This window comes from Rhinopithecus bieti, unplaced genomic scaffold (assembly GCF_001698545.2).
Source record: "Rhinopithecus bieti isolate Rb0 unplaced genomic scaffold, ASM169854v2 scaffold_3043, whole genome shotgun sequence".
NCBI lineage: Eukaryota > Metazoa > Chordata > Mammalia > Primates > Cercopithecidae > Rhinopithecus > Rhinopithecus bieti.
The window spans coordinates 4,336,745-4,359,943 of record NW_016804580.1 but is presented as its reverse complement, the minus strand read 5'-3'; the positions used below and the strand labels follow the sequence as shown (position 1 = coordinate 4,359,943).

The 23,199-nt window shown below is 36.0% G+C and overlaps 1 protein-coding gene across 1 annotated transcript in view; it reads right to left on the bottom strand.

Moving 5' to 3' along the window:
* Positions 1–23,199, bottom strand: part of PLXDC2 (plexin domain containing 2) — a 487,631-nt gene that overhangs the window by 219,625 nt on the left and 244,807 nt on the right. Inside the window, exon 3 of the mRNA XM_017869226.1 lies at positions 20,310–20,456. Within this exon, the coding sequence (XP_017724715.1) occupies positions 20,310–20,456 (147 nt within the window). The remainder of the gene's footprint in view (positions 1–20,309; positions 20,457–23,199) is intronic.

Here is a 23,199-nt window from a genome sequence, read left to right as displayed (position 1 = left end):
TATATATATTTATATATATGTGTGTATATATATATCTGTTAAAACCCAAAACATAAAAAAATCCTAATCTTTGTTATATGTTTGAAATGATACTAAGTAGATATATTATTATTAGACAAGAAACAAGAGAAATACTAAAAGTAATGGCAAAAACCGCAATTACTTTTGCACCAACCAAATATAATACAGATGATCAACTGAAATAGAAGTATCCAGAGGGAAAGTAATTAGTTGGTTGAGAGCCCAAGAACACATATGTACAAACTACCTATAATAACAGGCTATTACATTAAAATTCCACAATTGCTATATTGTATCTCTCCCAATATACAAATTTTAAAAATAGAAAAGTGTATCTATATTGAATTTAGCTTTTTCCAATTTTGCAAATGATTGCTTTTTTATAGCCATCACGATTTCTAATGACTTATTTGATACAAAAGTAATCACTCAAAATTTAAAGCAACTTTCAATTAGATTTTCTTTTAATGCAAGCCTCATCTTTATAAAAGATTTATGATCATTTTATTTTGTGCTAACAGGAGCAGCAAAACTCATTTTCATGGAGCTAACTGAAATAAGTGGTCACTAAGAACCCTAAAATGAAGGAAGGATTCAATGGCAGGATCATTTATCTCAAAGATGTCAGGAATAATTTTATAAAAGCACTTGCTTAATATATTGTTTTCCATCATTCTAATTTATTTCCATGCTCATCAGTAAATTGGTAAAATTTACCTTATGCATTCTCACTTGTAGAGTCAGAGTTTGATTTAAACATATATCGCTAATGAACCCTAACAATTACCACCAAATATGAATCAAAAGACTAGGATATGAGTTTCTCAGTTACTGTAAGTATTCAAATATGTTTGGAATTAGATTAAGATACAGGGATACAGATTTAAGCTAAATACCTTTTCTTGAGGACAAATAGATCTTCAAAGGAAATTTGCAAATACGTCAATAATTCTGACTGAGAAGTTTCCCGGTTGAAATGACATTTCCTTAGTTACCACTATTGCCTGCTTCACTCTGATATGGAATCACGATGGCAATCTAGGAAGATACTGTCTGCTAAACAGTTGTGTAATCCATTCATTTCTTGCCATCACTACTGATAACTCTTCTCCAAACATCAGTCACTATCATTGCAATAACTTCCTCGTAAGTGTCATGGCTCTATTTTTCTTTAAATTCATTCTGTATGCCAGGGCCTCAACTCTCAGGCCACAGGCCATGGCCTGTTAGGAACTGGGCTATGCAGCAGGCAACCCAGGGAAGCTTCGTCTGTATTTACAGCTGCTGCCCATGGCTTGCGTTACTGCCTGAGCTCTGCCTCCTGTCAGATCAGCAGTGGCAGCATTAGATTCTCATAGGAGCGTGAACCCTATTGTGCACTGCATTGGCGAGGGATCTAGGTTGCATGCTCCTTATGAGACCTAATGCCTGATGATCCATCACTGTCATCCATTACACCCAGATGGGACCTTCTCATTAAAGGTAAACAAGCTCAGGACTCTCACTGATTTTATATTATGGTGAGTAGTATAATCATTTCATTATATATTATAATGTAATAATAATAGAAATAAAGTGCACAATAAAGGTAATATGCTTGAGTCATCCCAAAACCATCTCCTCCTACCCTCTGTGAAAAAACTGTCTTTCATGAAACTGGTTCCTGGTGCCAAAATTGTTGGGGCTTGCTGCTGTATATTACCTAGCATATCACTCCCCCACTTGAAATCATTCAATCTAGAATCCCATTCTCGCTGAGAGTCATGCCAACATGGCGAACATGAGTTCTAGGGCACACCATGAACTAGTCCCTGCTATTTGACAACTTTCGCCCTCATACTCTCTGCTCCAATCAGCCATAGGCAACATCTTTTAGTTCCTTGCACTTGCTACCCTTAGCTCTTGTCTGTGGTACAGATATGTGACATCCCTTCTGATGACAATATTCTCTCAATCTTGGTTGGTCATGGCTTCCATATTCTTCAAGCCTTGGCTTAACTTGGATTACCCCTAAAGCCAATCTTGATATTTGGACTTAGGGGCAGACAGTTTATTTGGAAGGTGATCCCAGATGGCACTTGCTCAAGGAACTAGGAAAAGTGAGACAAGGAAAAAGGAAAAAAAAAAAAAAAACAATAGCAGGTATAGTTTTGGACATGTTATCATTATAACCAATTGGGCCTCAGTCCCCATGGACTGAGCAACAGTAGAGAAAAAAACAAAACAAAACAAAAACACGCCTCAGAATCATTTAACCGGAGGTCAGGAGGCTGGGACATTCATCTTTCCAATCCTACAGGAAGGACTTTGTGATTAATTGGACTCAAAAGTTTGGAGTGAGTGAGAGACATCTGGAGTCAAGCACAGATTTCTAAGATTTCTAGCTGATTGGTGAACCACAGTGTCACCCATTGAGATTATGAATGCAAGAAGAAGAGCCATTTTGGATAGCCGTAAGAAAACTTGCTGTGTCACTAATTAGTTATGCATCCTTTAATTAAATAATAAGTGACCCCAAATATTATGTAAAACAAAGGACTCTTCTGCAACTAAAGAGGCTAACAGAACCCTGGGCATTGTCATAAAAAGCAATGTCAATGAAAAAATCACAGCGCTTTGGGAGGCTGAGGTGGTGGATCACGAGGTCAGGAGATTTAGACCATCCTGGCTAACACAGTGAAACCCCATCTCTACTAAAAACACAAAAAATTAGGTGGGTGTGGTGGTGGGCACCTGTAGTCCCAGATACTCGGGAGGCTGAGGCAGGAGAATGGCATGAACCCGGGAGGCGGAGCTTGCAGTGAGCTGAGATCATGCCACTGCACTCCAAACTGGGCAACAGAGCAAGACTCTGTCTCAAAAAAAAAAAAAAAAAAGAAAAGAAAAGAAATGTAATACTGAAGCAATGGTGTACTTACTACAGCTTAAACATTGTGTGCTCTTGGATTTCATCCTTAAGAAATATTTAACATGAAAGAAAAAGAAATATTCAAGAAAATGGTGGTGGGAAGACCCAACAAATGGATTAAGAGTCTTGACAAAATAGAAAATAAAAACTCTGAAGTAAAATATTAAAGAACATAAAAGGCATAAATAAAATCAACTGAATTTGCTAACTACTTTCTTAAAATCTGTGGAAAAGAATTAGCTATTTGAAAGAAGGGGGAATGGTAACTTTGAGACAAACAAAAGAAGTATTATGTCTTCATATGGTAGAAAATAAAATTATGAAACATTTTTTGAAGACTCGGTCGAAGTGTACAGAGTCCAGGTGGTTTGCAGTAAATTTATGGCACCTACATCCATATATTACTGTGCCTTAAGGCCACATCATGCTTTCCCAAAACATATCCTATTACAATTTCTGGGGGCAACAGACTATCAGACTCGTTCAGGTCATACTCCTAGATTTCTGAGTGTGTCTACACCTCTTCTTGCCTTCTTTACATATTTTTCCTATGTTAATTGCTATCCATTTTCACACTAATTATTACAATCTCTGCTAATTCTTTTTTAATAACACAGGAATTATAATCCAAAATATACTGAATTCCCATTTGACTTGTTTGCCTATTTCTCAGTGGTATTGCAAGGATGAATTAATTAGTCAACGCCTCAAAACCTTGAATACAGAAACCTTTGAATAAAGAGTTAGGAATCCGGAATGGGCACATCTGTAATCCTCAAAGTCATGTTTTAAAATGTCACTAATAAAAACTTTTTTGTTTTAGGACAGTTTCTTATTTACCGTCATAAAGTCATACTTTTCTGACTCCCCAAGTCTTTTTATTTCAGCTTTACAAGACATAAGCCTGCTGAAAGTGGCTTGCAGGAAGAAAATTAGTAGTCACCGTGGTTTTCATAACTGCTGATCTCATGAGTTTATCATAGCAAAGGATCAAAAGAATACAATGAGCAACCACTTATTCAAGAATGAATTAATAATCATTAGGTTTTACATACATATTTTAATATTCTATTTTTATTCATTCAAATAATTATGTTTGAGGGGCACGTATTTGTCTCCTAAAACTCTCAACTAGGTGAGATGTTATTCTTATTGGTAAAGTGGTATTTATAATTTTTTTTCAAAAAACAGTTTCAAATATAAGATCAAATAAATATTGTCACATTATTTTCAGTTCATTTATTTATGTCAAGTATTAACTTTGCGAGTTGTAAAATAAAAGAAAAATTATATTTGCTTTATTTACATAAATATTTCTAGTATATTGGTGTATTTCCAGTAATATTTACATCTCTAATACATAAAAATGATTCAACAAACACCATATATCTATGATAAATTTAACTGGGATGTGATATTTTCTTCTAAGATACATGTAACAATTTACTAACTTTATTGAAACTGTGTAAGGTCCATATAAAAGTTATTCACCTATAAATGCTTAGAATAGATTATTGTTGTCTTGCTCCTTTATTCATCATAAAACACATATTTTATAGTCTTCTTTTAATGGAAGTATATGGAACTGTATTTTTAAATATTTAATCGCTCTTTCCAAATTATTGAATGCTTTAGCATGGGTTTGGAGTCGCAGAGACCTGAAATTACATTTCAGCTTTGGTATTTAGTAACTGTGTGATTTCATACATTATTTAACCTTTTTTATTTTTTAAATTTATTTATTATTTATTTATTTATTTATTGAGACGGAGTCTCACTCTGCCACCAGGCTGGAATGCAATGGCACGATCTTGGCTCACTGCAACCTCTGCCTCCTAAATTTAAGCGATTCTCCTTCCTCAGCCTCCCTAGTAGCTGGGACTACAGGCATGCGCCACCACACCCAGCTAATTTTTGTAATTTTAGTAGAGATGGAGTTTCACCTTGTTGGCCAGGATGGCCTTGATCTCTTGGCCTCGTGATCCGCCCACCTCGACTTCCCAAAGTGCTGGAATTACAGGTGTGAGCCACCGTGCCCGGACTATTTAATCTTTTAAAGCCATAGTTTGCTCATCTGTAAGGTCAAGACACTTCTTCAAAAGGTTATCATAAGGATCAAATGACCAAATAATACCTGGACCATCATAAGCATTGAGTCAATGAAGTATAACAATATACTGTGTACATGAAGGTGTCTAGCAATAGTTCTTTAAAACTAGTTTCCTAAACAAGTATAGCTCCTTATTTGATTCCTAATAAATAGTTGAACATGATTTATGTTCTTTCAAATACACCAGTGCATTATCACAGCTCTTAAAGAATTAAACCAATTCTGGTTAATTGTTTTTCTAATAGAATTGTTATCTCAATTAGACATGTTTCTAGGCAATGTTATGATGTCTTCATTTTTGTTATATTAAAATAATCATAATTATTGTATATGCAGGTGTTAAAAGAATGAAATTAACATTTAATATATCAGACATTATGCTAAGTATTTTGCCTGTATTTAGCAATAATGAATGCTAAAATCAGGTAGAGGTACAATGAGAAGCGGGAAATTTGTATAGTCTCAAAGCATCTTTCAACAAGATTTTTTTAATTACAAAAGGAAAAAAATGGTAGCTTTACAGTGAAAAGACAAAACCTGTTAGGCATCACCTTAACCAGGTAATCAAAATTAACCTCACCACTAATGAGACTTATTATCGTCATGTACCTCCTGATATGATGCACGAGGAAGGACAAAATATCATCCCCATTATAGTATTGCCAAAAACAGAGACCTACATTTAATCATGAAGCAACAGTAGACACTCAAAATCAGGGACATTGTACAGAATAACTGGCCAATACTCTTAAGAGTGTCAAGTTCATGAAAAACAAAGACTGAGGAATTGTTATACATTGAAGGAGGCTAGAATATTTAACAAATAAATGCTATATGGGTCCTAAGTTGGATCTTGAATAAGAAAAAATAATTTGCAGACAATTAGGAAAATTGGAATAAGGCCCATGGATTATTTAAGAGTATAGTACCAATGCAAATTTGTTGAGACTGTCAATGGTACCGTGGGTACATAAGGTGTTAAAATTTACAGCACTAGGTGAAATCTACATGGAAACTCTTTAAAAATTTTTTGCAAGTTTTTTATAAGTCTGAAATTATTTCAAAACAAAATTTTACAAAAATAAAGGATGAGTGATAAATTCAAATCACCAGTAGGCATTAGAGCTACGACTTCAATCCAAACATGTTGGGCTCCAAAACCCTGCGTTTTGACAACTGTATATTTTCTGTATTTCTTCTTTTATATTACGTGATTCGTTTCCCACCTGTTATAAGCTTTCAGTGGCTGTGTTTTCTATATGGAATCTTTAATATTGTCAGTCTTTCACTCTTGGTAGACATAACAACATAATTTTCTTTAAAAATTAGTAATAGTAAAACATCATTCGAAAGCACCTAGACGCATGAGGCCAGAGACACAAAAGAGAGAAAATCTGAGAAAGGCACAGAGCAGTCTAATTAGATCAAATGCACCAAATCACAGGGACTGGGCTAACAGAGCACCAAGCTGGGCTGAGCCATTGCACCACTGGCCACATCTGGGCCTAGGCACAACAGGGGGTCCCTGCTCACCCAGTGACCAGCCCTGTCTCAACGACTTCATTTTTTTTTTTTCACATTCCAGGATCAGATGTTTTCATTTCTTACTCTCTAAGGATAGTTCCAGGAGCATGTCTTCTAAATGTATAAAACATTTACTTTCTTTTTTAAAATTCTCAATGGTAATTGTCATTTCGTGCTTTATTCCCCTATTAAACTGAAATAACTTTGCTTATAAAAGTAATATAGGCCAGGTGCGGTGGCTCATACTTGTAATCCCAGTGCTTTGGGAGTCAGGAGGATCGCTTGAGGCCAAGAGTTTGACACCAGCCTGGGGAAAATAGCAAGACCCTGTCTCCACAAAAATAAAAAAGAATTAGCCAGGCATGTTGTCCTGCAATCCCAGCTACTCGGGAGGCTGAGGCAGGAGGATTGCTTGAGCCTAGGAGATCCAGGCTGCAATGAGCTGTGATCACGCCACTGCAATCCAGCCTGGGTGACAGAGCAAGACCATGTCTCTAAAAATATAAAAAATAAAAGTAATATAAACTAAAACGTGGTTGACAGAAAAACATTAAAATTGGCAGGCTTTCACAACAAGCGAATATCAAAGAGGGAAAATAAAACATGGAGAGGCATATATTCGAAAAAGAGCATTGCAAACTTCTTTGTTATACCATAAAGTAAGATCCTGCTTCCAGGCCCTAAGTGAGCCTAGTGTATCCCAAAATAAAATAGCACAGTGGGCAGGATCATAATAATGCTTTTACCATGTAGAATTTTTTTAATGGGATTTTAACCATTCTTATACTCTGGGAGGAGTTGACAGACATGGGTCATTAATCCAGTCCCTGAAAACACTGGAAACCTAATTAAAAGATCAAAATATTAATGGAAAGGGGCTGATCAATATACAAATGTACAAACAAAGAACTGGCTACTTCTTTGAGAATAAAGTCCATCAATTGAATTGATTTTCCGAGTTAGAAATTCTAACCTCTTCAGCACTTTTTTCATAGCAGAACTTAGAACTTAATCCTGGCTATTGAATGGCGCTCTTCAAGGGAATATTCATGAACTGGAAAACAAAACGTAAACATTTCATTTGCAATTAGCTGATGCTGGTGCACATGAACTTGAGAATAAGTGAACAATCACCATATCTTTTGACCTCTCTTACTGCATGGTTCCCAGCAAACACGTGGCTACAGTAGCTTGCCTGTACTTGCAAATGCTGAGAATTATTCATATTAGTTATGTGATATTTACAATTCTGGCAGAGTTCAGAGAGTCCAGCTGTTCAGGGATACAGAAAGAGTGTGACAGGATTTTATAAAGAACCCTTCAAGGACACATGGGGTTTGGGTGAGAGCCAGAAGGAATTGCTTCTAGATTTTTCATGCTACCCTAGAAGCAAGTCAAGAGAGTTATCCAAGCTTCTCAAACCTCAAGGTGCGAATGAATCACCTAGGGTTCCTGTTACAATTCAGATCCAGATTCAGGGGGCAGAAATCCTGCATTTCTAGCAAGCTCCTGGTGCTTCTGATACTGCCCCCTGAACCCCACTTTGAGTAACAAAGCTCTGTGTTATATAAGTGGTCTTTGAAACTCCAAAATCATTGCTGTAAGGAAACTTTGGCAAGAGTGAAATAGGTTAAAAGGAAGAATAAACTTGTTTCTGGAAAACATAATCTCACTTTACCAGGTAGCACTTGTATACCCTAAAATTTTCCACTGACACAACTGAAATCTAGAGGTTCCTGCTAGCCAAGTGTCTTTAAAACTACGGTTCACAAAGCCTGAAGGTTGTGACGTTTTTGTGACATCCTTGATCAATGATCCTCAAACAGGGCAAGACAAAAACAATTTCGTTGTGTTTATCGTTCAGATAATGGAAAGGTCCTTCCTTTTCTCAGTTGATAACAATCTGGCTTTTAGGGAACAAACTCCCTAATTTCCAGTCAGTGGAAAATGATTGTTTTTAAAGGTAAATGTTTGCATAGTAATTATTATTATCGATGTAACAGGTATCTTGGACACTATTCCAGGTATCACTTTAAGCATTGTACAAATGCTAAATTATTTAGTCCTAATGACCAACCTTAGGAGGTAAGTACTGTTATTACTTCCATTTAATAGATGAGGAAGTGATTAAGAAAGAGTTAATAACATGCTCAACGTTAAACCTCACAGTTGGCAAAGTGAGGACTCAAATCCAGGCAGTCTGGTTCCAAGTCCATGCGTTTTGACACTACTCCACTGACATATTAGGATGAAACGTTCCTAACACACAGGAATGATGAATCCTCTAGGTGATGGGTACCCCAAATGCTCCAACTTGATCATTACACATTCTATGCATGTAACAAAATATCACCTGCACCCCATAAATATGTAAAATATTATGTACCAATTAGAAAATATTTGAAATTCAGTGGGTAAAGTTCACAAGCGAAGTGACTAAACAATTCAAAATTCAATTGCTGATTGAAATTGAAATTTAGACCAAGTTCAATTTTCCTTCTTCATCCTCCTTTACTAACTTCCCTTTTTTAAAAAAATTATTGGCCGGGCGCGGTGGCCTCAAGCCTGTAATCCAGCACTTTGGGAGGGCCCGAGACCGGGCGGAACACGAGGTCAGGAGATCGAGACCATCCCTGGTAACACGTGAAACCCCGTTCTCTACTAAAAAATAGAAAAGAAAAACTAGCCGGGCTAGGTGGCGGGCACCTATAGTCCAGCTACTCGGGAGGCTGAGGCAGGAGAATGGGCGTAAACGGGAAGGCAGAGCTTGCAGTGAGCTGAGATCCGGCCACTGCAGCTGCAACCTGGGCGACAGAGTGGAGACTCCGTCTCAAAAAAAAAAAAAAAAAAATTATTTGGAATAATTCAAATCGAAAGAAAAGTTACAAAAAATAATATGAAGAGCCCCCCACCTCTTTTTTTAAATGCAGATTCATGTTTTCCATTTGGCCACATTTGTTCAACTTTCTGATTTTTTGTCGAAAAACTAAGTAAAATTGATGCTTCTCACACAGCGTCCCAAGAACTGGCTCCATTATGACATCCTTGGATCCTACAGTTTAGCCACATGGAATCAGGACTAATGTGCTTTACCTTGGCCCAGTTTTAAACCTTGAACTTACTTGCATTTCTTTACGACAGATGCTGCAGGGTAGGAAAATTTCTGCAGTCTATCATTAACAGAGTGGGTTAATAGGTTTCACTTCTAGCCCCATTGGAATTCTAAAAGAGCACCTGTAGCAACATGAAAAAAAGATGCCTGTTCTCTGGGCTGGGAATTTCCCAGGCATACTGACCTTCTGATGGGAAGGCAGTTTATAAACAATCCACGTAAAAAGGGATGAGTTTGTGTCCTTTGTAGGGACATGGATGCAGCTGGAAACCATCATTCTCAGCAAACTATCGCAAGAACAGAAACCAAACACCGCATGTTCTCACCTCATAGGTGGGAACTGAACAATGAGATCACCTGGACTGGGGAAGGGGAAACATCACACACTGGGGCCTATTATCGGCGGGGGGGTGGCACTGGGAGTTATACCTGGATGTAAATGACGAGTTGATGAGTGCTGATTGAGTTGAATGGGTGCAGCACACCAACATGGAACAAGTATACATATGTAACAAACCTGCACGTTGTGCACATGTAGCCCTAGAACTTAAAGTATAATAATAAAAAAATTTTTTTAAAAAATTTAAAAAAAAAGAAAAAAAGAAAACAATCCACATAGAAACCTGGCCATTTTGCATAGGGTATTATCCATCCATCACCTAAATGATATGCTATAGTTAGGTGGGAAGGAACAGACAAAAATAAAGATATTGGAACCAGGTATAAAAAATATTTTAAAAATATGCTGAAATACTAACCTGCCCAGGAAATCTCAGTCCTCAAACACAATATTTTATAATTTAAGATTTTTCACAAGAATCAAGATTATCTGCTTTCAGATGTATTTACTCTAAAAAAAGTTATATTCCATTTATAGTTTGCTAAATTTTCTGTTATGAAACATTTTCTTTCAAAGGAGTCATGTAACATCTTTATCATTTAATAACTTTAGGATGAGAATATGTTTTACACTCATGTTATCTAAAATTAAACTGTCGTAAGTCTTCATAGGCTCCTGAAGAGATGACAGAAAAGATGATAAGAAAAAAGTTGGAAAAGAGAATTTCAGGTGAAAGGCAGAGTAAATACACTTGTTTATTGAACCTGAGACATGGTTGAGGGGTCTCCTTTTTAGCAGCGTTTATGGTTATAAAAAAGTTTAATATGAAACCTTCTAACCGGGTTTATCAGAAACCTAAAATGTTTGCCTCACTTGTGACTTTAAAAGGTGAATAGATATTTATCTATCTAGAATTATTTTATATCCATCACTGGTAACAGAGAATGTATTATATTACCTTCCATGACTAATGTTACATAAAAAATGGTGCTCATCCTTCACTAAACACCCAAGATGAAGAAATAAGATTAAATTGTAATGAAATAGGAACTCAAATATGATCTGTCAAATAAGAAGGCAACTTCTTGCTTTGGGAAGCTAAGATTTCTTACATGAAGAAGAAATGGATCAATGTGAATTTCTTAAGGCAGCTGTCCTTAAGGCTCTCCAAAGTCCTTTCCATGTCTAAAATTTGGTTCCTAGATTCAGGAAGAATAGTAAGAGTAGATTAAATTATTAGTAATATGCATGTATTTATGTAATTATGTCAGTAAAAGGAGTTAACTTCAGCATATTAGGTGGGCCTAGGGAATGTTTAATCTGTCGTAAGTGCCATCGGCAGGACAGGGGTAGACTGTTCCATGTACTTATTGGCTTCCAGGCCGGTGGACCAGCCTGTTTCCCAGGCATGCAGAGAAATACAACTCAGCCACTCGAATCATGTTACTTTTGTGCAATGAAAAAGAGTCAGGCCCTGGAATAGTACTTGGGACAAAAGGGATTAACCTCAAGTTTGGTAAGTGAACTAAGTATAATTCAAGTAAAATGAATTAATAGTGGAATTCCTTAAACTACATAAGTAACTATAAAGTGCCATAACATTTCATTTTAATATATTGTATGTGGTAGGCAAGACAGACATTACTATTACAACTACTTAGTACAGGAAGAAATTGACAGGGAATTTAGGCATTTGCCCAAGGTCTCATAGTTGTAAGAAACTTGAATTTGGATCTCATGATGCCAAATCCTATGCTTTTGAATCCCTGTTATTTTTTAAACAAATTAATCCATGATTACTTTGTACATCTGTTTCGTAGGACACTGAAGACTAGAACACACCTTTTAAATATCCAAAGAGAATTCCTTTACTATTTTGCAACTACGAATTTTCTGAGTATTTAGAATTTGAGTAGAGCAAAAATATGAATAGTATTCAAAAAAAGTTACATTATGTCGAGTATGTTTCTTCTTCCTTTATGTACGTAGAAGACTTTATTCAACTGAAATTAAGCTACAGAGACATGTGCAGATACGACTTATCCCAGTCTGTTATCAAACTGGAGGAAAATCCTACGAGCAAAGACAAGTAAGACCAGGTTGATAAACTTGTGTCTCATTTGAATTGAAGCAACTCAAAAGACAGAATGCAGCAAGTTTATTCAACCAGTCAAATGTAAGAGTAAATAAAAAGCAACCTATTATTAGACATTACGAACAGAAGTCAGGCAAAAACATACAGTCTAGATAATAGCCTAATAGAGAAAGCAAATTATATTGGCTTTCAATTTAATCATTTTGAAAAATAAGCACTTATCAATAGATTTGTTGATGCACAGAAAAAAATAAATGTGTCCAATATGAAAAACCAACTTACTAAAGTCACCATCAGCAGCCAAATTTAGTTCTCCCAACTTAAACATTATGCAAATATGAGACTCATTGCTAACTGAAGCAGAGTTATTTTCCTGAAGGGAATAAAGGAAATCTCCAGAAAACTTAATTTTAAATGAATTTTCTGTGTATATTCAAGTAGTCAGAAATGTCATCAAAGACAGTTCAATATAAAATTTTAAACAATCGACACATAAAAGTCAAACAAGTTTCATCAAAACCTTACCTGCATTATGACAGAGATAGAGTGAGATAGAGAATAGCACTTCAACCATTTCATTTTGCTGCTGTTTCATATTTAAAGAATCAATCTTCCTACCAACATATAGAAAGATTAAAAAATATTTAAGCCAGAGTATGTTTGTGTCTGGCAAACAGTATATTGGCAATTGCTTGGCATAAAATATATAAGTAGAAAGATATAGATAGAAATATAGAGATATATCAATCATCTTTACCTATCTATCCATCCATCCATCTATTAATATATCTGTCTACCTATCTTTCCATCTACCCATCCATCTATCCTATACCTAGATCTCTAGCCATTCTTCCACCCATCATCCATCCATCTGTCCATCCATCCATCCATCCATCTGTCCATCCATCCATCCATCCATCCATCCATCCATCTATCCATATTTATGCATCTATGTATTTATCTGTCTGAGAGAGACTCTTAGAGAGACTCAGATATTAACTTATTTGGGAATGACAAGATGCTAAGTCAGTTTAGCAAGACTCCCCACCCTTGATGTCTGACCATCCTCAATACTGATCAAACCCTCATCCCCCACCCTTCTATCTAATCACCCTGACCCTCCTTCAGTAAAAATCCTAACAACTCAGTTTAGGCACAATCGTCACTTACTTCTCACGTCTCCTCTTATAACTTTCCCTCCACTGATGCCCACTCTGCTCTTGGCCATATCTTCGTCTTGCCCATGCTACATTCAGAACTGAGCCCAGTTCTGCATCAAGATTCTTTCCCTTATTGCAATAACCCTAAATACAATCTGTTTTTACTGCCTTAACTACTTTCTTTGACAGGGTTATTATTTTTTTGTTGTCAAGAATTAGAACACTCAAATAATAATGCTCAGCAACTGTATTGTTTTGTTGAGGTTTTCAGTGTTCTTTTATAACTATTTCATTTTTATTCTCAACAGTGCACTGGGAGGCAGTCAAGGCAGGCATTTTTACCCCCTTTCTTCCAGGTTACAAAATTGAGGTGCAAAGAGGCCAGAATCCACAAAAATAAGTGTTGGAGCTAAGGTTTCCTAACATCAAACGCTGGACTCCTTCCACCAGCACAGAGATATATCTTTAGGAGTTATCAATCAGAATGTCATTTCAGAAGACAAAATAATTCTAATATGTCTGGCAGTTGAATCAAACTGTGTCCAGAAATAAGTTAAATAATATAGATGTAGAAATATAGAGAAAAATCACACAAATGTGGAGTTTCAAATGTCTAGAAAGAGGGAAAAGAACAAGTCCAGGCTGGTTTCTAGCTTTATAGTCAGAAACTTTTAGATTTGCAACCTGAAAACTGTACGGCTCTGAATGAAGGACAAAATACCCAGATAACTGTGAGAATTTTAATATAAAGTGCCTGCCTCATTGCTTACCATCTGGCAGGAACTCATACCAGTTCTTCACTTTGCTTCAGCTAGAAAGACATGGTCTTTGCCTTAATTTGTCAACTGCAAAACTAGGTTTTAGCATCTGCTTATTTTGCAATAATGATTTAAGAAATGTTATTTAAACAAAAATGACAATGGAGAGATTTGAAAGCACATGTAATCAAATTCCACTATACACATATGTCATGTAAATACTAATGATTATGATTGAGATTATAAAAAGAAAGAGATACCAATGTGTGTGGGCATGTCAAATATGTGAATTAAATGATTTCTATGTTTTATTCTGCTCTGAAATTATAAGATTATTGTGGATGGGAGAAAAGGAAAAACTTACTTTATTTCCACCCTCCTCCTCTTTCAAGAATATTATCTAAGATTCCAAAATAGTGTTTGGACCACATTTATATGCAGTGATGGTAAAGGGGGAAATATGTCTTTAAAAAAATAATGTTCCTAGGTAAAATATCTCTTGTACCCTCCTCTTTTCCATTTCAGGAAACAGGGAAGTGGGTGGTAAGTTGCCTCTTCTGGGAGGGTCAACATTCTTGCCTTCTCACTCTACCTCTTGCTTATTCAGGGCTAAATTGTTAGCCCTCTGGTCCTGGGACTATCCCGAGCTAAATCTTTTTTTTTTTTTTTTTTTTGCATAATTTGTTGACAGAATATATACTCGTGGGCATGCAAATTATATGAACTGGTGATAAGATTCGAGAAACTCCCTTCTTCCCCTTGGAGCTTAAATTTAAATCCTGTTTCCAGCCAAATTACCAGAGAGCTTTTTATGTCAATGAGAACAGGAGCAAAGCTAATTAATAAGGTGGATTCATGTTTGCCATTTTCCATTTTCCCTTGTGCTTTATTTACCACCTCAGCAACATGAAGTATGTGTGTGTGTTGCATGTAGACGTGTATGTGGGCATTACTCAGCCCCCGGTCATGATATCACCTTAATGTTAAAATTCTGTCATCTTTTGTAACAACTTGATTTTATTCTGAGAAAAGTGCAATGGAAATGAAACAGAGAACCAGGCAGGATTGGAAAGGTAGAAAGACCAACTGAGGAAATGCTAGAACATGGATTACTCTGTACAGTTTGGAAAGCTCAGGCTAATATTTAGTAATCACATTTATGAAAAGAGAATGTGGGGAATTTTAAAAATATTCTAGCAAGTAAATTTGTAATATTTAGGCTGTAAATTTAAATGAAGGAGTTCACGTAGCATTTTTTTTCAAATGGAAAATAGTTAATATTACCAATCTTATTGTTAAAATGGAAGTGTGTGTCAGTGTGTTTTTTTTGTGTTTGTGTGATCATGTATGGTGTGTGTGTGTGTGTGTGTGTGTTTTCTGTTGAGAGTAATAACAAAGTAGATACAGGACCAATGTCTTCTTTATTTCCATAAATAAAGTTTTATTGGAACACAGCCATGCCTGTTCGTTTACATATTGTCTATGGCTATTAAGCTATAACAATAGAGTCAAGTAGTTGTGACAGAGACCATAAGGCCTGCCACAACTAATTATCTTGACCTTTTGAGAAACAGGATGCCAACCCCTGCTATAGAGTCTGAGCATGGTCCCTGGATTAGCAGCATGAGCATGACCTTGGAATTTGTAGAAATGCAAATTTTCTGGCCCATCTAGACCTGCCAAATAAGAGATTTGGTTTTTATACTAATAAATGAAAGCACAGGAGTGCACAAGACTGTGGCTAGCAAAGCTCTGTGCTGAATCAGCCTTGTATGAAACACATCATGAAGTAAAAACTATAATGATGGAATCAGATCTGACAAGATGGAGGCCAAAAATATTCAAAATTAAGAGAAAGAGTATTTAAAATAGGGTTTATACCTCCACTGTCATTAATCCAACCCTAAGTGTATATTGGGTTTTGAGATACAATATAACCATAATAGCACATATAGATTTTTTAACCTTTATTTTAGGGTCAGCAGTATGTATGAAACTTTGTTACACAAGTGAACTCATGTTATACGAATTTGTTGTATGGATTCTTTCATCACCCAAATATTAAGCTTAGCAACCAATAGTTATCTTTTCTGCTCCTCTCTCTCCTCCCACCCTCCACCCTTAAGTAGACTCCAGTGTCTGTTTTTCCCTACTTTGTGTTCATAACTTCTTATCATTTAGCTCCACTTATACGTGAGAACATGGTTCCTGTTCCTTTATTAGTTTGCTAAGGATAATGGCCTCCGGTTCTGTTCATGTTCCCACAAAAGACATGATCTTGTTCTTTTTTATGGCTGCATGGTATTCCATAGTATATATGTACCACATTTTCTTTATCCAATCTGTCATTGATGGGCATTTAGGTGGATTCCATGTCTTTGCTTTTGTGAATAGTGCTGCAATAAACATTCACATGCATGTGTCTTTATGGTAGAATGATTTATATTCCTCTGGGTATATACCCAGTAATAGGATTGCTGAGTCGAATGGTATTTCTGTCTTTAGGTCTTTGAGGAATTGCCATACTTCTTTCCACAATGGTTGAATTAATTTACAGCATCACCAACAGTGTATAAGTGTTCCCTTTAATCTGCAACCTCACCAGGGTCATTTTTTTTTTTTTTTTTTACTTTTTAATAATAGCCATTCTAATAGGTGTGAAATGATATCTCACTGGGGTTTTTGTTTTGCATTTCTCTAATGATCAGTGATATTGAGCTTTTTTTCATATGCTTCTTGGTGCATGTATGTCTTCTTTTGAAAAGTGCCTGTTCGTGTCTTTGCCCACTTTTTAATATTTTTTTTTTTTCTTGTAAATTTGTTTAAGTTCCCTGTAGATGCTGGATATTAGAGCTTTGTCAGATGCATAGCTTGCAAATATTTTCTCCCATTCTGTAGGTTGTCTGTTTACTCTGTTGATAGTTTCTTTTGCTGTGCAGAAGCTCTTTAGTTTAATTAGATCCCATTTGTTAATTTTTGCTTTCATCGTGATTGCTTTTGGTGTCTTTGTCATAAAATCTTTGCCTTTTACTATGTCCAGAATGATACTGCCTAGGTTGCCTTCCAGGGTTTTTAGTTTTGGGTGTTACACCTAAGTCTTTAATCCATCTTGAATTGATTTTTTGTATATGGTGTAAGGAAGGGATCTAGCTTCAATCTGCTGTATATGGCTAGCCAGTTATCCCAGCACCATTTATTAAATAGGGAGTCTTTTCTCCATTGCTTGTTTTTGTCAGGTTTGTTGAAGGTCAGATTGTCATAGGTGTGTGCCCTTACTTCTGGGCTCTCTATTCTGTTCCATTAGTCTGTGTGACTGTTTTTGTACCAGTAACATGCTGTTTTGGTAACTTCAGCCCCTGCAGTATAATTTGAAGTTGGGGAATGTGATGTTTTCAGTTTTGTTCTTTTTGTTTAGAATTGCCTTGGCTATTTGGGCTCTTTTTTGGTTCCATATGAATTGTAGATGAATTTTGCTACTTCCGTGAAGAATGTCATTGGTAGTGTGATAGGAATAGCCTTGAATCTGTAAATTGCTTTGGGCAGTATGGCCATTTTAATGATATTGATTCTTCCTATCCAAGAGCATGTGATTTTTTTTTTCCATTTGTTTGTGTCTTCGCTGATTTCTTTGAGCAGTGCTTTGTAATTCTCATTGCAGAGATTTTTCACTTCCTTGGTTAGCTGTATTACTAGGTATTTTATTGTTTTTGTGGCATTTGTGAATGAGATTGCCTTCCTGATTTGACTCTTGGCATGGCAGTTGGTGATGTATAGGAATGCTTGTGATTTCTGAACACTGATTTTGTATCCTGAAACTTGCTGAAGTTGCTTATCAGCTAAAGGAGCTTTTGGGCCTAGACTATGGGGTTCTCTAGATATAGAATCATGCCATCTGAAAACAGGGATGCTCTTTATTTCTTTGTCTTGCTTAATTACTCTGGCTAGGACTTCCAATACTATGTTCAATAAGAATGATGAAAGAGGGCATCCTTGTGTTGTGGAAGTTTTCAAGGGGAATGCTTCAGCTTTTGCCCATTCAGTATAATGTTAGCTGTGGGTTTGTCACAGATGGCTCTTGTTACTTTGACGTATGTTCCTTCTATGCGTAGTTTCTTGAGAGTTTTTAATATGAAGTGTGTTGAATTTTGTTGATAGCTTTTTCCACCAATTTCTAACTCTGAAGAAATGTTTGTTAATGGCTTAAATACTCGTGGATAACCAAGAGCCCAAGCTATGACAATGGCAGAGTATCTAAAACAAAATCCTCTAACAATTGTATATATTTAACCATCAACATAAAGAGCACTAGGTAAGTTACAACCAGAAGTTCAAGTCCTTCCATTTATGTTTGAGGCGACCTCAAGTGTTAAAAGCAACAAACAATGTCACTGCCATACTAACAATAAGAAAAAAATGGGCTGTCTACAGTATTATCATTTTTCATGAGACAATCAGAGAGCTGTCACAAGGCAACCAAGTAAACCCTATTGCAAAGAGAACAGGTTTCTTTAAGGAGAGGCAGGACACAAACTGTTTTACATTGGGGGGCAGCACAGAGGAGAGAGATGGTAGCCATATTTATATAGAGGAAGAAATCAGCTAATACTTTAACTGAGGAACCTCTTTCTCTGCTTATAGATGTCACCCATAGTGGCTGACACTAGAACTAGGCCACGTCACCAAATCCCCATGTGCACACACCAACATTCAAAACTCCACAAAGTATATTTTATACTATTAACCACTGTGCTATAGTAGGAAGGTTGTCAAATGCAATAGATCTCAGATAGACATTGTTCGAATCTATTCTTTACCATTTTCTCTTCTCTTGAAAATTTGTTGGAAATTCCACAGTGAATTATTTCTAAATCTGTCATGTTGCCTACCTGGTATTGCCTGAATATAGAAAAAAGTGGGGTGGGGGTGGATGATGGAATTTAGCAAGGAAAGGCAGCTACTTTGTTTGCTTCTCAGACTCAGGAAGCATGTGCTCTACACTGAAAATTCAATGAATCATCATGGTATACTATTCTTAATTTCCATTTAGCTTTTAGCAGTTGATCTCCTGAAAACAGGAACATCTACATATAAACAAGGAAGGCCACTGCCAAAAATTTTGATATTTAACATTTATCAAATCAATGCCTCTCTAAATAACTTCAGCCATTGACTCTATTAGTCCTGTCTTTATGTCAATAATGACAAAAGCACTTGAAAGGTTAAAGCTGTTTTCTTTTCACTTCAGGTCATACTGAAGTGAACATCTCACGGTTTCATCGATGACACTATCACCACCGTTACCCAGGCCAGCAAAACCAAACACCTGTTAAAATGTGAAATCCGGCATTTATCAAAAAATGATGATCAAAGAACATTCTGAGAACCAAGTGTGATAAATTTTACACACAAAATTTGAGCATCAGCTTGGCTACCCAGGTTAATATCCCAGTTTACCACTTTCTAGTGGAGACCCTTGGACAGGTTATCTGAATTTTCCAAGACTCCTCAGTTCTCTTTTCTGCAATGTGTGATGTAATAATATTTAAATCATAGGATTGTTGTGAAGATTGAAAAAGCTAATGCATTTGAGCATTCATGCTGGCCCTTCAATAGGCTATTCATGACCATGTAAGGAAAGGGAGGCTAGTATTAATATTCCCTCTCATCTCCAGTTTACACACGCAGAAAGCATCTCAGAATAGTTAAATTATTTATTTCAGGAGCACGGTTAGGAAATAATGAGCCCAGGCTTAAAATATCAACGTGATGCTTTCTATATTTTATTATTTTTCTTTATATTAAATGTCTTCATTTAAGAACATAATTTGTTCTATATATGTTATCTAAGTCATAAATGACTTCAGTTAAATCTTTGGTTAAATCCAAGACCAAGAGGAATAAACTCACGTAAATGGGAAGATACCAAATGCAAGTAATTTTAAAAAATGTTCTATACACTCATGGATTATAAGAAAACTAAAAATAATCCAAGATAAAACTCAATTTTGAATCCAATATACGTTCATCAGATATACTAAGAAAATTGGTTAAATTAATGACAGTATATCAAAACAATTCTATTTCATTTTCTTTCATATCTTATATGCAATTATTAATCTAAATTACAATTACAGAACTGAATACACTTGAAAAGTGATTACCACAGTTGGGCCATTTTAATATTTAATTATCAAACTTATAAAAGAAATGGCTACAGGCCAATTAAAGCAACCATTTTTTTCACAGTAGGAAAAACGAACCCTGAATGTCAAAACACTTACTGCAGCTTGCCGATGAGTATTTGACAATATTCCATGAATCTTCACTTTATCTTTTTCCATTTGGTCTATGTTCACCCACAAATCCCGGCTGGCAGAATCAGATGGGCCATATATTCGAGATATATAGTAATTGTGGTCTGTATCCTCCTGCAATAACAGATAATAATATATATCAAGAACAGAGATGTTTTAACTACAATTCTTAAAAGAAAATCCTATTGAACTCAGGAGTATTAATAGTCTTTAAAAGAGCCAAATGAATTAACTAAACTCTAAGAGAAATGAATTTGGATTAAATAAATAAATGTGCACACCCACACATACACATGAACTGTAAGAAAAAAAGTTAAATAAATAGCCCTATGATTTGAATAATAAAATTTAGAATGTGAATTTTGTCTAGTTCATTTATTATCTAAGTGCTAATTAGATAAAATAAAATGGTTCCTGAAATCCAGTGAAACCATGAATCCCATGTATTTTTTTCACAAATCATCAATCAAGATATATATGTAATTGATTACAAAACAAAAGAATATTCTATGCAGTATTCTAAGTAGATTTTGTCTTGTGACTAAAAGAAAGACTATGATCCAAATATAAATGTGGAGAATAGTGATTAAATGTTTTGTATATTCAACAATTTCAATATATATTTCCTTCTAAGTTTTGTATTTTACACGAGTGTGTGTGTGTGTGTGTGTGTGTGTGTGTGTAAAATTAGTAGTCTTCTTTAGAGGAAATTATTAAATATACAAGAGTTAGAAGGAAATATATACTGGGTGTAAAGATCTAATTTTCCACCAGAACAAAAGGTCCTTTTGAACAAAAATGTCTCTTTTGAAATTTTACTAAAACCTATTATGCTATAATTATGATTAGTAATAACAAATTCAAACTTCTCTTCTTTAAAAATAAGGTTATATCAGGGCCTGCTTTCAGCTAATGGTCCTAGAAATGAACATATTGAAGACAATATATTTTTTCCTTTAATTTGAGTCACTACATTCTACTTTTATTTGAGTTCTCATTGTTGGTGTTACCATAGTGCCTGTCACAAAACCTTTGTTCACCATGTTTCCCACTCAGTGAAGGGATGTAAATGTTTTAAGAAGCAATTTTGATAAGAAGTACCCAGAAAAATTATATGATTCTTGGCTAATTCTGATTGCAATGTTTTATAACCATGAAATCAATTTGAGGAGTTAGTAGACAAAAAATATTTTAAAGCCTTCAGGTAAGTATAAGAAAAAATGTTGAATAAATAGGTCTATGATTTGAATAATAAGGTTTGGGATGTGAATTTTGTCTAATTCATTTATCATCTAAGTGATAATTAAATATAATAAAATTATTCTTGAAATCCAGTCAAAACATGAATCTCATGTATTTTTTAGCAAATCATCAATTGAGATATATACGTAACTTATTACAAAAAGGAAAAGAATATTCTATGTAGTATTCTAAATAGATTTTGCCTCGTGCCTAAAAGAGAGACTATGATCCAAATGTAAATATTGAGAATAGTGATTAAATGCTAACAGTAAGTTTTTTGTTTATGTAATAAAGACCCTAGCATAGAGGCTCATGTCTGTAATCCCAGCACTTTGGGAAGCCAAGGCGGCGGATCACCTGAGGTCAGGAGTTTGAGACCAGCCTGGCCAACATGGCGAAATACCATCTCTACTAAAAATACAAAACTTAGCCGGGTGTGGTGGCGGGTGCTTGTAATCCCAGCTACTTGGGAAACTGAAGTAGGAGAATTGCTTAATTCTGGAGGCGGAGGTTGCAGTGAGCCAAGATCCTGTCACTGCACTCCAGCCTGGGAGACAGAGTGAGACTCCATTTTAAAAAAACAAAACAAAAATAAAAACAAAACAAACAAATAAAACGCCCTAGGTATATCTGCAATTAAACTCTGGGTATGGGACACGAATTATATGTACACCTTGGTGAAAGAAAAGAAAGGTCTACAGAGAAAGAAGAACAAAGTAAATATAAAGAAAGAAGAAAGAAGATCATGCAGCCCCCAAAGGCTCTGACACCTCAATGGGTTTCCAGCCCTCCCTCTGTTCCAGAATCTCATAATGACACTGATAGTTTGGGTTGTCTGAGGGTAAAACACACTGTGGATGTGTCTCTGGTATGTATTCAACTCGTCCGTGTGTATTGGGCTTCACAACCAGAAGATTTGGAGGTGGGAACCTTCCTTAACATTGGGCACAGGCCATTTTGCTCATGTTATTATTACACTGGTCACAGTGGTTGGTGGCATGCATGAGCAGATAACCTAAGAAGGAGCAATTACTGAGACATTCAGGAATTTAGGTAGAGAAGAGATCATTTCCCTTGTTCTGATTGCTGAGATATGTAGGCGTGAGACCTGGAACCACTGGCTCCATTTTGCTACTATGAGGAAATTCTGTCTGAAGATAAGGCAAACACATAGCTAAAGAAAGAACTGCAGTCTGGACGTGGTGGCTTATGCCTGTAATCCCAACACTTTGGGAGGCCGAGGCGGGTGGATAACCTGAGGTCAGGAGTTCCAGACCAGTCGAGCCAAAATGGTGAAACCCCGTCTCTACTGCCAGGCATAGCACTTGAACAAGGAGAATTGCTTGAATCTGGGAGGCAGAGTTTGCAGTGAGCTGAGATCATGCTGTTACATTCCAGCCTGGGTAACAGAGCAAGACTCTATCAAAGAAAGAAAAGAAAGAGAGAAAGAGAGGAAGGAGGGAAAGAAGGAAGGAAGGAAGGAAGGAAGGAAGGAAGGAAGGAAGGAAGGAAGGAAGGAAGGGCCAGATCCCTGAGCAAGTCTATCTAGATGTGACCTGTTACTGGACTTGTTCATTTCCATGAAACGTTGAGTCTTTTCTATTGTTAAATCACC